This window comes from Manis javanica, chromosome 8, assembly GCF_040802235.1.
Source record: "Manis javanica isolate MJ-LG chromosome 8, MJ_LKY, whole genome shotgun sequence".
Classification (NCBI taxonomy): Eukaryota; Metazoa; Chordata; class Mammalia; order Pholidota; family Manidae; genus Manis; species Manis javanica.
In genome coordinates this window covers 102285865-102302905 of record NC_133163.1, presented here as the reverse complement: position 1 = coordinate 102302905, position 17041 = coordinate 102285865, and the positions used below count along the sequence as shown (strand labels likewise).

Genomic DNA, 17041 nt, shown 5'->3' with positions numbered 1-17041 from the left:
TGAAATGGAATACTGAGTTGGAAATAAGTGGGAAACCAGGTTAAGGACAATGAGACAATGCATGATTACCGGTCATAGCTGTATCTCCCCTTTCATTCATTGAAGTAGGCCTTTGTGCTCTGGATTCCTGAGGAAATGTCAAAAGAGCTTTGCTGTCATAAACCTCACCTCACTGAATTTGGTACACCTTATTTTCCATGGCAAAATTAGGTGTTCACTGCCTCTCTGTTCTTGCTTGTATTTTAACCTTGCAAGCATTTTGCTTCTGATTTCTGGTGCTCTTTACTGCCCCTATTGCCAGTAACTTAGGCTGATTAGTGTACTGTAGTCTCACTTTTCTGCATCTATACAAGCTAATACTTCTAATGACTATAAATGTAAGTTGACAATTGTTTGATTTACTTAAGAAGTGATCACTGTAGAGCAGCCATCTTTTGATTTGAGGTTGAAGATCACTGGCTGACCAGCAGGCAGCTTTCTACCAGGCCATGCTTGTAAGTTACAGAACACAAACCTTTCATAATCTTCCTTAATTCCGAACCACTTTAGTATCAATATTATGAGAAGCCCAATTACTATGAATATACCTGCTAAAAGAAATACTAAAATCTCTGTGTTGTTTCTTTTAATTGGCACACAATTACTACTTATTTTAAGACATCTGTCTTGAATACTTGGATATGAGTTAGGTCTGTGGCTCAAGTGTTGCCAGCTGGGATAATTTAAGATGGTCATATGTTATATTTCTTCCAAGTTTATTTTCTCATATGTTGTGGGTTTTTTTTGTGGAAACTTTCAAGTTTATTTATACAAAACAAACATTTTAAATATTTGTTGAAAAATGTAATTGCTCTAAAGTAATTTTTGTATAATTTTGAAGATATCTAATTTTATTCAAAGAATATTAGTGAGATGTATGTATTATTTTTTAATATTTTCAAGAAAGTGGAATCTAATTCCTGTATCACTGCTGTGGTAAGGAAAAATGATTTACTTTTATTTCTAAGACAGTAATTTTTTTTTCTTTTTTGAGAGGGCATCTCATATTTATTGATCAAATGGTTGTTAACAACAGTAAAATTCTGTATAGGGGAGTCAATGCTCAATGAACAATCATTAATCCACCCAAGCCTAATTTTCGTCAGTCTTCAATCTTCTGAAGCATAACGAACAAGTTCTTACATGGAGAACAAATTCTTACATAGTGAATAAGTTACATGGTGAACAGCACAAGGGCAGTCATCACAAACTTTCGGTTTTGATCACGCATTATGAGCTATAAACAATCAGGTCAAATATGAATATTCGTTTGATTTTTATACTTGATTTATATGTGGATCCCACATTTCTCCCTTTATTATTATTTTTAATAAAATGCTGAAGTGGTAGGTAGATGCAAGATTAAGGTAGAAAACATAGTTTAGTGTTGTAAGAGAGCAAATGTAGATGATCAGGTGTGTGCCTGTAGACTGTGTTAATCCAAGCTAGATAAGGGCAATAAAACATCCACAGATGCAGAAGATTTCTCTCAGAACAGGGGGGGTGAGGTTCTAAGCCTCACCTCTGTTGATCCCCAATTTCTCACCTGATGGCCCCCCTGCGACTGTGCCTGTCTTAGGTTGTTCCTCCCTTGAGGAATCTTACCCGTCTCTGGCTAACCAGTCATCTTCCAGGACCATACAGGGAAATGTAAAGTTGGTAAGGGAGAGAGAAGCCATATTGTTTGAAAAGGTTAGCTTTTTACTTGTTTGCATATTCTAAGACAGTAATTTTATTGAAGCTTTAACCAGAGACATTTTATACAAAAAAAAATATTTAGAAATTTGTAAAAATAGTGTTGGATGTTACAATGCTTTCTTCAAATATTCAACACTATTTGCATACAGAATTAGAGAATTGTTTCAGCTCCTGTGTTAAATTATTGAAATGGGTACAAAGCCCTGAGGTCATATCTAAGCAGTTCACTAAGTCAACATTCTTTAAATCTTTGTTTATTCTTCTAATTCTTGAAGATTAAGCAAAGAACATGCTTTAGGTCTAGGTTTAAAAATTAGCAGGAAGAATGTATCCAAAAGGAAGAGTAAGTGTTTAGAAGTAAGAGAGACAACAGTATACAGGAAAGGAAGAAAGAGTAAAATTCAAAATGGAAACATTACAAAAGACTTATATTTCCTTACCTCATACATGGGTGCAGACTAATCAGCTATTCATTTGCCTTTAGTGAATCTTGGGAATGCCTTTCGTAATTTTTTTTTGATATCATTAATGTACAATTACTTGAACAACATTATGGTTACTAGACTCACCCTATTATCAAGTCCCCCCCACAAACCCCATTACAGTCATTGTCCATCAGCGTAAGATGCTATAGAATTACTACTTGTCTTCTCTGTATGTACTGCCTTCCCCATGTCCCCACCACCCTACATTATGTGTGCTAATCGTAATGCCCCATTTTCCCCCTTATCCCTCCCTTCCCACCCATCCTCCCCAGTCCCTTTCCCTTTGGTAACTGTTAGTCCATTCTTGGGTTCTGTGAGTCTGCTGCTGTTTTGTTCCTTCAGTTTTTTCTTTGTTGTTATATTCCACAGATGAGTGAAATCATTTGGTACTTGTCTTTCTCTGGCTTATTTCACTGAGCATCATACCCTCTAGCTCCATCCATGTTGTTGCAAATGGTAGGATTTGTTTTCTTCTTACAGCTGAATAATATTCCATTGTGTATATGTATCATATGTTGTTTTTATGTAAGCTTTAAAAGAACTATTCTTTATACTTGTTTCAAGTATTGTAACTCCTGGGTATATTCTGTCAGAGTATTGCCAGCTGATTTCAGTATATTCACATTCCTATGGGAAATCTGTGATTGTCAGAAGCAAAGACAAAAAACTTTGAGAGGAAGATAGTCTGCAGTGTGGAGTATAGCAGAGCAGTGAGAAGAGTGGGACTGGAGAAAAGGCCAGTAAATTTGGAAATTGTTATCACTGATCATTTGAAGAGAGCAATTTTGGAAAAGAAGGTGTGTGTGGGCATGGGACAGAGGAATAGAAAAGGAAAGATAAGGCACTAAGGATGAGTCAATAACATGAGGTCTTCTGGGAGATTCTGAGGTACATGAAAGAAGATACAGTTTTTGGTTTTGCTTTTAAATGTAGGAAAGGTTTGAGTGTAGTTATAGGCAAAACAGAAAGTATGGAAGAAAAACCAAAGATGTAGATGAAGCAAGAGGGCGAGAACCAGAATCAAGAGCATGGGGGAAGACATTAGTCTTGGTGTGTCTTTTGAAAAGTCAGAGGATGGATGACTAGACTTCAAATGGGGAAAAGGGACACTAGAGGAGAGTGCTCACTGACCTTAGTCCCATCCATTAGAGGGGGATGCTGAGGTCATTTTCTAGGAGAATGGAGGTTTGAGACCCAGAGGGATCTTTACAACTTTGTAAAAGCATATATATACATTAACAGATCCAGAAAGGATCTAGAAATTGAAAAGTTTCATTGGGATTATTGCTTAACTTCATAAACTTTTTTTTTTTAAAGCAAACTGCATGGAGCAAATGCTGTCAAGGGAGGCATTGATCATAGGGTAAAAATATAGAAAAGAATGATAGAACCAAAACTTGGTTCTAAATTAAATTACTACGTGTCTTTTCCTGTACCTTTCAGCTTTTTTCCCCTTTAAAGTCATACTTGTGTTTCTGAAGTCAAGTGGTGTAGAAAGACTTAGTGAAAATCAAAGAATCAAAATCATCTACGACCCAGTTTAGCTCCCTAGAACTACTTGAAACATCCACTGTTTTGTTTTTTTCTGATAGTTGCCTCCATACCTCTCTGCCACTGTTTCTTGGTTTCTTAATTTTAGACATGAATTAATGGTTTTTAAGACTGACAGATGAGGATTTAGCTTACAACACTTTCCACCTCCCCTCCTAGGATCATAGTGACACTGCTTTTGATTCCTTTACAATGTCTAATGTATTTTCACCTTCTTATTTTATTGGTGATCAACAGTATTTTGGCTCTCTGGTGTCTAAGACAATACTACTGCCCCATCCTTTTGACACTCCCCCTTCTCAACTTTTGCCATCTGTGCCTTACAATTAGATTAGCAAAGTTAATATCATTTGCATTCTCTTACAATTATCATTATATGTCCTCTCAGCATAAGCTGATAGAGTTCACTGCAGATCACAGTTCATACTACAATTAACATTTCCTTATATAACTTTACTTGACTTGGTATTTCTATATTTTTCCCCTTGTACTTTTGGCCTCTATCATAACCACAGTTATTTTAATGTCTTCCATCATACCAGGAATTCTGTAGAGTCTTTTGTTCCAGAAAACTCCCTTAAAGGCCACTTCTACTTGCTACAGTCTAAATTGTTTCTTTCTTACCCTCATGCACAGCTATCATCTTGGGACTTAGCTGCTCTCCTGAACTGAATCCATTACCTTCTAGATTCCATGTATGGCAACCATTGCTTTTTGCCTGTGTTTTAAGGTCAGATTCCCTAGGGGGAGTGGAAGTATTTTATGTTAGCACATCTTTGTGGATAGTTACATGCACCATCAACACCTTTCAGGAAGAGCCTCAACTCACCTCCTCCCATGTGCACACCAAATCTATACTTACACATAGAGCAACTCTGGAAGAACTGAAGGCTGAGCAAACAGCTCCTGCACCACAAAGAAAGGAGACAAAGAGGAGAGACACAGGAGAGATGAAGACATGTTAACCACAGGAACTACACCCCAGTGTGGCGACCTGCATTAGAGGGTGTCACTGAGGAACTCTAGCACATGTTTGCATGTCTTGGGGCACAGAAAAAACCCTGCAGTTTAAAGGGTAACGACCATAAATGAAAAAAGCCCAATTACTAACCTAGGGCAACCCCCAAATGGCAGGGGAACTGCTGAAACTCTTAGGGTCAGAGGTCCTGGCTAGTGCCCTTGTTCACATTCCCCCCACCTTGATAGGACAGGAGCAAGGTCTGCCAGCTGCTGCCCTAGCCACAGGCCCCTAGCTCACACCAGTTACTGATGTCACCCTGTGGAGGCCCCCTGAGATCCAGCAGTCCCCTTGAGGCAGCACCAGAGCTGTGCCCACTGGGACACCTGTGCCTGGCCTCAGGTCCTCCCACCAAGGCACCCCCTGCGGGGGTTGCCCTGCAACTGCCAGGCCTGCAGCTGCTTGGCCTCACGCTATCCCACCCAGGTGCCCCTGTGTTGGGCACCCCTGGACACCCTGGCCCACACGCTCAGGCTCCAGCCAGCGAGCTCAAGGTACCAGGCACATCGTCAGTCCGTCCGGGGAACACTGCTACGCAAGGTCACTCCTTCAAGACGGGGAGAGGCAGCTGTTTCACCTAATTCCCAGAAACAGGAAGTCAAACAAAAAGAGACAGAGGAATATGCTCCAAACAAGAGAACAAGACAAAACTTCTGAAAAAGAACTAAGTGAAATGGAGTTAAGCAATCTGCCTAACAAAGAGTTCAAAGTAATGATTATAAAGATTCTCCCTGGACTTGAGAGAAGAGTGGATGAACTCAGGGAGATCTTCAACAAAGAGAAAATATAAAAAAAACAATTAAAAATGAAAAATAAAATAAATGAAAGGAATCAACAGCAGATTAGAGAATGCAGAATAGATAAGCAAACTGGATACAAAGTAATGGAAAGCACTCAAGCTGAATAGCAAGAAAATTTTTTTTAATGAGGAGAGGTTAAGGGGTCTGTGAGACAACATCTGTACTAACACCGGTATTATCTCACTTATCTTCCCTTCCAGGAAAGGTACCTTATTATTTTGCTCTTAACGCTTAGCCCAGTGCCTGACCATAGTTATGTACCCAATAAATATTTTCTGGAATAAATTATACCCTTGAATTGTAGTCATTCCCATTCACCACTCTATAGTGGTAAGGTTCTTCAATCACAAATTTGTAATTCTCTCTCATTTAAGCAGAAAGGAATTTATCAAAAGATAGCAAATCACTTTTAAAAATTGTTGGGAAGGTTGGAGAAACAGTCCTGACTAAATCTAGGAACAACTCCAGAAACATGCTACAGCAGTGGTCTGATATTGAAACTACCGCTCCCACTGCGGCTACATGGCCACCACCAAACATTTGAAGCCAGAGAGCCCAACTTGGATGTAGCCACTGTTCCCCAAACTTGGCTGTCTCCACTACTACCTTCACTAGCAAATGGAAGTTACGGGCAGAGCCGATTTCCTCACATTAGCTCACATATCCTAAGTCTTGTGCAAATGAATCTGATCTTTGCAGAGTAGATCGCATGACTGCATCCAAATTGCAAAACGTTGGGGACTTGGATTCTGATTTTTCTATCAGGAGGCAAACTAATGTAGAAATTTGACACAAGTTTGAAATACATATGACAGATGCCATTATACCTTCCTATATGCCTCGAATACAAACTGCAGTGTTGTCTAGCGTGTGAGAACTTCTGGGAATTCAGTGTTTCCTTACTCATTTGATACATGCCTCAAGGAATTAAAAGAGGCTTTAAAACTATACAGCCAGGTAGTATACTCAAATAAGTAAGTACATTTATACAGTCCTTACCTTTGAGCTATTCAGCCTTTCTGGCTGACCCCTAGGTTCATTTTGTTCTCCATCAAAAATGCTCTTTCCAAAGTCACTCAGTTCTAGATTTGACTTTCACTGAACTGTGCAACATGACAGAACTGGGCAGTCCAGGGCAAGGAGGGAACGTGTAGGGAGAGACAGGACGGAAAATTTGGTTAATAATATCTTAGCATTATATAGTCCAGTCCAATTTCCAGTACACTTTCTCTTTTATCTCCTTTGAACCCCTTAACAAGTAGTGTGTTCTGTTTTTGCTGATTAAAAGAAGAGAAGCTCAGGTTTCTTACCGCTGGAGAGCACAGGTAAGCCGAGGAGGGAGGCTAGAATGATCTATGTGGTCATGGATGGATTTGAACTGGAGATACCAGGATGAACTCATGTTAGCTTAATATAAATGTAAGTAACTACATATAGAAATGTTTATAGATATGTGTAAATACACAGGTTAGTATACACATATTTCCTTTCTCTGTGGCTGAGAGCATCTAGAAGCAATAACACTCCAGTAGCAGCGAGGCCCAGATTTTAGTTTCTAATACCATTCTCCAGTAGAAGGAACCAGGGCTCCTGGGAGAATGGCTGACTCTCGCACTGGAGAGGGAACATACAAGATGAGTCTGCAGCACCTTGTGCTTCTAGAAAATAAGGAAGTGCCCTGGGAAAAAACTGAAAAACAAAACCAGAGCACACACTGATGTGGGGCATGTCAAAGGGCCACAGCAACCAACTGAAAGCTCTCAATGGCCAAAGCTTGAGAAATTTTAGCAGCAAAATAAAATAATATTAAATTAGAACCCAAAGTATAAAATAAATATCCATCAGTCTGCTGATAAATAAATGATTGAATGAATAAATGGGGGACATCAGACCATATGCCCATATAGAATTCCAAATACATGCTCTGTCCTCAAGTCAGTGGAGCGTAACTCCCTCCTCCTTAAGTGTGGAATGTGACTTTATTCAAGAGTCTGGAAATGGGGGCACGTATTAGTTTGCTAGGGTTGCCATAACAAAGTTCCACAGGCTGGATGGCTTACCAGAAATTCATCGTCACGATTCTGGTTCAAGATCCAGGTGTTGGCCAGTCTGGTTTCTCCCGAGGCCACCCTCCTTGGCGGTTGGCCCTCTTCCTGTGTTCTTACTCGGTCTTCCCCCTGTGCATGTCCAGTCCTAATCTCTTCCTCTAAGGACACCGGTCCTACTGGATTAGGTCTAATTGACCTCATTTTAATTTAGTTACCTCAAAATACAGTCAGATTCTGAGTTATTGGGAGTTAGGACCTCAACACAAGAATTCTGAGGAGACACAATTCAGCCTATAATGGGGAAAAGAGTAACTTTGCAATAGAGACACTTGAGAAATACTACCTAAAGTGGATGATTTAATATCGGTATCAATAGTGATACTGTGTTGGTAGTATGACCCTTAACATGATGTGATGAAAACTGTGATTTACCTCACAAAAACCTGTAACTCCAGTCTGATCAAGACATATCCCAGCTGAGGTACATTCCACAAAATACTTAACCTGTATACTCAAAATTGTCATCAAAAACAAGGAAAGGGAGAAACTGTCAGCCAAGAATGTCTGCATGAGACATGATGACTAAATGCTATGTGGTATCCTGGATGGAATCCTGGAACAGAAAAAGAACATTAGGTAAAAATTAGGGAAACCTGAATAAAGTATGGAATTTAGTTTATGATAATATATCAATATTCGTTCACTATTGTAACAGATGTCCCACACTAACGTAAGATGTTCATAATAAGGCACGCTGCTTGTGGGTGTCTTAACAAAGTACCAAAGACTGGGTGGCTTATAAATTACAGGAATTTCTTTCTTACAGTTCTGGAGGCTGGCAAGTCCAAGATCAAGGCACCAGCACGTTGGGTGTCTGGTGAGAACTGGCTTCCTTATAGATGACTGTCTTCTCACTGTATCCTTACTTGGTGGAAGGGGTGAGGGATCATTCTGGAGTCTCTTTATAAGGGCACTAATCCCACTCATGAGGGCACCATTAATCACCTCCCAAGGGCCTCACATCCTGTTACCATTTCCTTGGGGGTTAGGATTTCAACATATGAACTTGGCTGGTGGTGCAGGGTAGGGGTTGGGGCATAAACATCCAGTCCATTGCACCAGGTATATGGAAACTTTGTTTTCTGTACAATTTTCCTATGAATCTTAAACTGTTCTAAAGTTTACTAAAAAACAAAAGAAGGTTCACATTGGCTAGATGGCTTTACCCAGGTTAGAACTGAGATTAGAATCTAGGTCATTTGATTCTAAGTCATTTACACCAGGAGAATCTTACACTGTGACCACAAGGAAGGTAGGTATGTGTCTGTGGCTGTAGGAAGTACAGAATGAAGTGCTAGTAAGTACTTAAAATTAAGTAATCCAGAAAGACCAAGGCAAGATAAAGCAGGTGAGTGCTTTGGATTTGGGCAGAAAGGATTTCAAGATGCAGAACAACAACTGATAGGGGGAATCAGCTGTCACAGAGCTAGGCATAGTGATGCAGAGGCTGGTTAATAGCAGGTGGTCAGGACACAGGCGGAAGACTGGGAACCACGGGCTAGAGAGAGATCAGATAGATGTTTTTGGAAACAGAAGATTAGAATCTAGAATTAGATTAACAGGTACTGTTAATAAAAAATAATTGTACCCTGGGACTTAAGTACTCTACTTTTTATTCTCATTGCCTGGGGAGCCTTAAAATGTGGCCTCGCAGCACACAGGTGAGAGGGAGCTAGCGTAATAACCACCTGGAGTTAGGGAAGCCACGGAGTGGGAAGCCACTGCTTCCTATGCCTGCCTTCCATCTTTCAAAAGGTTTTGAGGTCAGTTTTCTCTAGTCTTAACTTTGGTTTCTAGGCTTCATTGCCTAGTTCCTTCAGGCTGTTCCTTTACATATCCTTTAGTCATAAAGACCTCCCATCCATATAACCATTTGGACCTTTCATGAACTATTTGGGATACTTCCCCACCCACTAAATGTCACCTATGCTGAGTGCCTAGTCCTCTGAAACATTTATTATTAGAATATGTACATGCCAACTAAAGTACTATAACCAGTAACAAAGTACTTTGCCTCTGCCTCTAGAATTGGGCCAATCTTGTAGAATTAGAATCACTACTATATATGACCATGTAGCAGGGACTGCCTCTACCACTGCAGCCACCCATTACAGCGAGCTCCCCCTGGCCAGGGACCATCTCTGTTTTTATCTTAAGTGCTGGCACATAATAGGCCTTCAAATAATTCTTCAGTTTTCATAAAGCAATGACCACCCTACTAAAATTGCTGGTCCTCACACATTCTTCTCCGTTTAGCTTTTCTTCATTGCACACTTGTTATGGTTGAATTGTGTCCCCCCAAAAGATGTTGAAATCCTAACCCCAAGTACCTATGAAGGACACCTTTGGAAGTAGGATCTTTGCACATGACCAAGTTAAGATGAGGTCATTAGGATGGGCTATAATCCCATATGTCTGTGTCCCTATGAAAAGGGGAAATTTGGACACAGAAACACGTGTAAAGAAAAAGACAGAGATTGGGATGATGCTGCAGAGGCCAGCAAATGCCAAAGATGGCTGGCAAACCACTAGGCCATAGGCCAGAGGCATAGAACAGATTCTTCCCAGCATCTGGAAGGGACCACCCCTGGGACTGTGAGCCTGCACACCATCAGTACATTACTGTTTAAACCACCTATTGTGCTACTTTCTCATGGCAGCCAGGGCAAACTAGTACACTTAACACTAACACCTTCACCTTCTGCTTTAAAATTCTCTGGGTCTCTAACTGGAATGTAACCTCCATGAGGTCAGGGGTTTTATCTGTTTTGTTCACTCCTGAGTCCTCAGCATGTAGAACAGTTTCTAGTATGTCAAAGCTCTCAGTAGTTGTTGAAAACGTAATACCCAGGAATGCTTTGGAGGAGAGGGATTTTTCACATTACTTTGAACATTGTTTTTATTTGAAAACACCCCACATGAAAGTGTTCCCTATTATAAGCAATAACTGAGAACTTTATTAATTTAAAATAAAATTTACAATGTTCTTTGGCTACTCTTCAGGTGGAAGGAATCCTAAATCCTTGTTAAGTTATAACTATTGTAGGTTTCCATAGTTCACTAATGACAAGGTGCTTGGGACTGTGAATATCCATGGGTAAGGCAGGAGAGGCCAGCCATCACGGTTTCCTTGTTGCTTCTTCTGGCCTGTAAGTCTACTCCTCTTCCTAATGAGGTAAAGCCAAGCGTAGAAGACCCTTCTTTTCTCATCCCCACTATCTGCCTCCTACTATCACCCCAAATATTTGAGTTGTTGAATGCATATGTTCAGAAATTAGAAGAGAATAATTCTACTTCCTTTTTCTCCTTGACATTAATTGGGAGAAAAAAGAAAAAGAAAAGCACTTACATCTGTAAGACCCTTTCAGTTTTTTAGCTTTTTCTCAGTGTAGGGGAAGAAAAAGTTTTCCTTGACCCTCTTTGGGTCCCTGGCTGGGTCTGACAGAGACAGATGAACAGGAGAAAAGCATACAAATTTATATTAAGTTTTACACCATGGGAACATTTGTAAGGAAATGAAGACCCCCCCACACACACAAATGAACAAAAGAAGCACTGTGGAAAAGTGACTAAATTGTGTGGCAAGGCTAAAAGAAAAGAATTTTTTAACAAGGTCTGTACAGAATTCTCCTGGCCTCAGCTTCTCCTCCTTGGATGATTAAGAATATTACTTCTGGTACAGGGAGGACATCTTTCATACAGGAATTCATCTCCTGCTTCTAAGAAAAAGAAAGATCAGAGTGTTTTTCTTATATTTGCTGTTTTTCAAGTACTCCCAACTCAAAAGAGTCATTATGCCAAAGTAGCATATGCTGGGGTGACATGCGCTGAACGCTGTGGTCGTCATACTTGGCATTTTTCAACAGTTCTGGGAGGTAGGTATTATCTGAGGGGTGAGAAAACAGAGTGATTACCGCCTTGTACAAGGTATGAAGAAACTGCAAGGAGTAGACTTCAAGCCTTTTAAACCTCAAACCAGCTGTCTTCCTGTTGTAATGATCATGACTACATGTTTTTCTTTTTTATCTCTGGGCAACGAAAGGGTGGGACCCAAAAACACGATAGAGGTTTGTTTTTAGAATTGGAAGCAGCAGAGAAAATTCTGTAGGGCTTTGGATTCTGTAGCCCTTACCTCCAGCATCTCTTAGGAGATTTTGGGCAGTGGGCAAGGGAAGGAGGGGCCAGAGTTCCAGGGAATGAGGACTGGCTCCAAGTCTCCGCCACGGGACTTCCTTCAAATATACATGCAAAACACACACACCCAACCAAGGGTGGCAGCTTTGCGAGATGGTCTTGATAGAAACCATTCTGAATTTCTATGGCTGACACTGAGCATCGCTTAAGAGTTCAAAGAAAAAAGAATGATTGCACACTAAAAAGAGGTTGAGATGAAAAGATACGGAGATGAGTCAACTAGCAGTGAACGTGTGGCTGGGGAGGAGGTGGAGGGTGAAGACAACAGGAGAGTGGGCGTGTCAAGACCATATTCTTGCGCTTGACGTGCAAGGATATCAGTGAGTAGATTGAATGCTGCTTCTGAAATTACTTTGACCTTTTGATACATTGTTAAACTGCCGTGTAGACTTTCCACAAGAGCCCCAGCAAGTTTCGAGTGGCATCTGCATTGGCTTCAGGTGGCAGTAAGGAGCCGATAATCACCAGGGGTCCAGGGCGCGAAAGGGGTCGGAGGCAGAAGAGTAGGCACCTCCTCAAACACACAGGCGCCTGGGCTGCTCCCTGGGGGTATCTTGTTTCAAGATACCGTAGATGCCATGGTGTTTAGGATCACCTTGGTGATTCTTTATCTCATTCCCGGTCCTTACTGCCCAGCTCCCAGACCGCTGCTGCTAAGTAGACTGTTCTGGAGTTCCAGGACATACTGTGGACTGCCGAAAAGCCTCCCCCAAATCCTTTGCTAGAAATGCTTGTTAGGACAGGAGAAGCAGCCAGGACATTCCCAGCCGTTCACCTGGACACCCTCAGGGACACCAGCTATTGCCGCCCCTGGCGGGGGCTGGGCTATCCTGCGGGGTCCGGGGTCGCTCGGCGTGGGGACGTCTGCGCTGCGACGCGCCCCCAGGGCGAGTGTGCGGCCGGCGAGGGCCCCGGCGCGGGCTCGTGGGCTCCCGAAGCTCGGCGCCGCCAGCCCGTGGGAGCAGTCGCGCTGAGCGTAGCCTCCGCCCGCTCCCACAATGCACAGGGCGGCGGCGGCAGCACCGGCCGCCGAGGGGGCTGCAGCGCGTACCGCCAGGACCCCGGGCACGCTGCGCGCTCGCGCCCGCTCGCGGCGAGCCCGGCAGTGATGGCGAGGACCGCGCCTGCCGGCCGCGCCTGAGGCGCTGCGCCCCGCCCCGCCCCGCCCGGCGCGGCCCTGCTCCGGCTGGCGGCTGCCCGGGTGCTTCTTAGTCGGCGCGGGCGGCCGCCCAGGCGAGGTGCGGCCTCCGCACAGGCGGGGGGCGTCGGCGCCGCGGGGCCCCGCCATGGCCGCGTCCGAGCTCTACACAAAGGTAAGGCGCCCCGCGCGCCGCGCCAGGGGGAGGGGGCCGTGCGCCCGGCGCCCTCGGCTGTCAGGCTCGGGAGGGGCGGGGGCCTGCGCCGCCCGCTGTCCGAGCGTTTCACAGCCCCGGCCCTGCCCGTCACTCGTCCGCAGAGGCGCCTTCCTCTTTCTGGCGTTCAGGATCGAGGCGACGGAAGGAGGCCTGCCTCGGAGGGTCTCTCCGGCCCCTGCCACGCTGCCTGGGCTGGGAGCAGAGTGGGTTTCTGAGTGGAAAGGGGCCCGTGTGCTTTTAATGGGGGCGGGCCTGGGTCAGGATTGCCTTGCCCTCCGGCTTGGTTTAGGAAAAATCCTAGCGGGTGGGGATGCTTGATCTGGTAGATCAGATGGGCCCTCCCTTGGGGACACGCGCTTAAAATAACATCTTGTGTTGGTATGCGGTGCCACTTCTATCGCCAGCCAGCCTTTCCGTGAGATTATTTGGAATCCTGCAAACGCTCGCGGGTCGATTTTCACCTTCAGCCGCCTGGTTTCAGGTTGCTGCCCTAGGGTGGTGAGCCCCTGGGGAAGATGCAGCCGCATAAATGCGAGCTGATTCACGCGCTGGGATGGTCGGTACTCATTTGTCGCTGGGAGTTTGCAGCCTGCGTGTAATCCCTTAGAGCCTTGTTAGGCTCCATGTCTTCATCATCCGCTGGGGCGAGCCTTTCCCTTCTGGGTTTAGTTTAAGGGAAGTGGCAGCCTTTTCTTTCTTATACTGACACCAGTACTCTGTGTGACCGGTGATCTCATATTTTGGAGAACTGTCCCATTGAAGACTGTTTTGAAAATTTGTCTTGGGCAATGTGTGGTATCCTTTGTGAATGTGTGTAGTTCATGGCATTTTATGCTGTAACTCCTGTGTATGTAGATGTTTTGCCAGCTATAATTAACTCTAATTCTAGTTAACAGAATCTTCTTAGCTGTTGAAGTTCACATTTGCAGCAGTATCTCCACTTAGTGTCCCAGAGTAATTGCTTTCAAGTGTGACCGAAGGAAGTCTAGGGTCCAAGTGGCAGCATGTTACAGGAGAAAGAGGACAGGACCAGTCATCAAGAGACCAGGATTCTAGCCCCACCCCTCCACTCACTCACTGTGTGACCTTGGGCAAGTCACTAACCTTTCTTCGGTTTCTTCATCTGTAAATGGAGCTAATTAAACCTGTGCTGCATCTTGTACAAGGCTATTATGAGAATCAAACTTAATAATAGATGAGAAAGCTTTTTTTAACCTGTGAATTCCTCTATGACTATGAGGTATATGATTAATTTCTTCAATCATGAAATGAAGAGTTTGCATGAAACATTCTCTGGGACCCCTTTCTTTCCAGTCCCAGATTTACAGACTGCACAATTGAAACTTCTCTCTAAACTTGGTAATTTCCTTAGGCATAGTAGATCTCTAATGTATCAGTGAATGCAATTGGAAACCGATCTGAATTTCTGTTATTAACATACATTTACATAGTGCTATGTGCCCAGTACTGTTATAAGTGCTTTACTAATATTAACCTATTTAATCTTTATAATAAACTTAGAAGGTAAGGACTAAGAAATATCAGAGTCATTTTCACAGAGATACTATCAGTCTACAAACATTCTTTAGTTGTATAGCCCTCCAACTCTCCATTGTGTGAGTTTATCCTTGAGCTGATGAATTGTAGGCTGCTAGCTAGAGACTGATTGGATAGTATATTGCTCTTGGATTTTGGATCTCCTTTTTTTCCCCAAGATAATTTGTGAGAAAAAAATAAAAAAGAGACTGTGAACTGAAATTGCAAGGTTTTGGGCCTTTGGTCTCAGCTTTATCACCATCTGATACAGAATTTGACTTCATAAAGACATACTGGTTTAGACATCAAGAGTGAAGTTGAGCTTGGATTGCCTTTCCCTAAATACACTTATGCCTAAGAATAATCTGGTCACTTGGCTATTTGTTGGCTAATTATTTTTTGTGACTGGGCCTTAGCTTAATGGTGGGCAAAGATATTTATCTAGCACCTCCTGGATGCCAGGTACTCTGCTTAAAGTTGAGAGGTTCTAACAATGAACAAGACATAGTCCTTTCCCTTAAAGGGCTTACAATCTGTTTCTTATATTCTTGACTCACTTTGAATCTCCAAAGGCATAATGTAACCTAAGTAACCTACTGTTACCTCAATAGCAGTACGGATAGCTTATGTGGTATTTATTAAAAGAAGTTAGGGAACAGGTTAGGACATGAGGAAGGTTGGAATAATTCTAAAGATAAAAGCTTGGGAGGTGATTATTTTAATGAGGAAAATCATTTGAAGTAGTATCAATGGATAAACACAAGGATTTTTCCTTTGCAGAGGATTATAGGGAAGGAAGTTCTGGGGTAAATTACAAGGAAAGATGTATTAGTGACATGCCATAATTATGGTATTCAACACGGTGGTTAAATCTGAAAAGTGACCTTTAGAAAAACATCATTCAATGCTAAAAAGGCAGATTTTGAAGTGCAATATGGATCAGCATCTATTACAGTGAAAGGTGAGAGACTGTTTATTTAGTTTACTCTTTTTAGCTAAGATGATAATCGTTTTGTCATAGTAATTTAGCAGGACTTCCATTTTGTAAAATTTCCTAACAGTTATGAACATTTCAAGGGCAAGGGCTAGGTTGCTAGGATATAATGTTTCTGAACTATCATTTTGGCCAAAATAGATTTGTTTTTAAAATAACAGCTTTATTAAGATGTACCATACAACTCATCAATTTAAAGTGTACGACTCCATGGTTTTTATTATATTCATAGAGTTTCCTTAAATGTCTTCGTTTTTAGACTCTCCTAGCTTTTTTCCCAAAAGGATTGAAGGTGGCTGTGATATCTCATTGCTTCTGATTGTGAAAGTATTTGCTAGTCTTGACTTGCCAGTGGATATCTGAATCATAGTACCACCCATGGATGCTTTCAGCAACTTCAAAGGGTTTAGCATTTGTGGATCAGGGTTTATTAATTAGACCTAGATGGATCACCAATAGTAAGTAAAAAGATGATATGCTAGTCCTCCTTACATGAGACACAAAGGGTAGCACCATAAATGCTGTAGAATTGTTTTGTACAAAACAATCTAAAACCCCTGCTTGAGAAGCCATGTCAACTTTCCTAGGTGAAACAGCTATGTAGGTCAGTAGATTGTATATCTTTATCTTCTTTTCCTACCATATCCCTCATATCTACTGAAGCATATGGCATAGATTTTTTTCTGGGACAGTTCCGGTTTTATATTCTATGCTGTAGTCCTTTGAACTACCAGTGGTGGAAATTCTAATATTTTGGTGTTGAAATTACATTTCTGACTGCTTCCAGCATGTTAAAGCAGGATGAAAGCTCATCTCTGATCGTGTGCCCTGATCTCATGTTTGGCAAGTACACACATTCACTTTCCTCAAGCCACCATCTTGCCCCTTCCATTTGTATTTCCTCCTGATGTCCTGAGGCCCTTTAACAACACTTACTCTCCTAGGCCCCTCAGGTTGGAAACCTCAGCAGCCTTTTCCTTGTTTCTCATATTCTACTTCTTCTGTACCGGTTCTGATTTTATTTGACATCCAGCAGGCAGTTCTGTCTTAAGGATCTGTACACACTTCTTTCTTATTGTAGTTATTTCAGTATGTATCTGCCATTCCCACAATACTGTAGGCCCCTGATATGCTGATCAGGGGGTTTTGTTCACCTCTTACAGCTTAGCACAGTGTCTTACACATAGTAGGTGCTCATTCAGTATTTGTTGGATGATTGAAAAAATACTTCCACAAGAGAGAGACAGATTGAAAATAATAGTT

At 42.3% G+C, this 17041-nt stretch overlaps 1 protein-coding gene across 4 annotated transcripts in view; it reads left to right on the top strand.

Annotated features, from left to right (window-relative positions):
- The first annotated feature begins 12885 nt into the window (after positions 1 to 12885).
- MYO5A (myosin VA) overlaps positions 12886 to 17041 on the top strand; it is a 182592-nt gene continuing 178436 nt past the window's right edge. For 2 of the 4 annotated variants that reach the window (XM_037021015.2, XM_037021011.2), the window contains exon 1: positions 12886 to 13206. In XM_037021015.2, the coding sequence (XP_036876910.1) occupies positions 13180 to 13206 (27 nt within the window). In that variant the 5' untranslated portion in view covers positions 12886 to 13179. The remainder of the gene's footprint in view (positions 13207 to 17041) is intronic. The other 2 variants (XM_073211863.1, XM_037021014.2) reach the window with 1 other exon arrangement.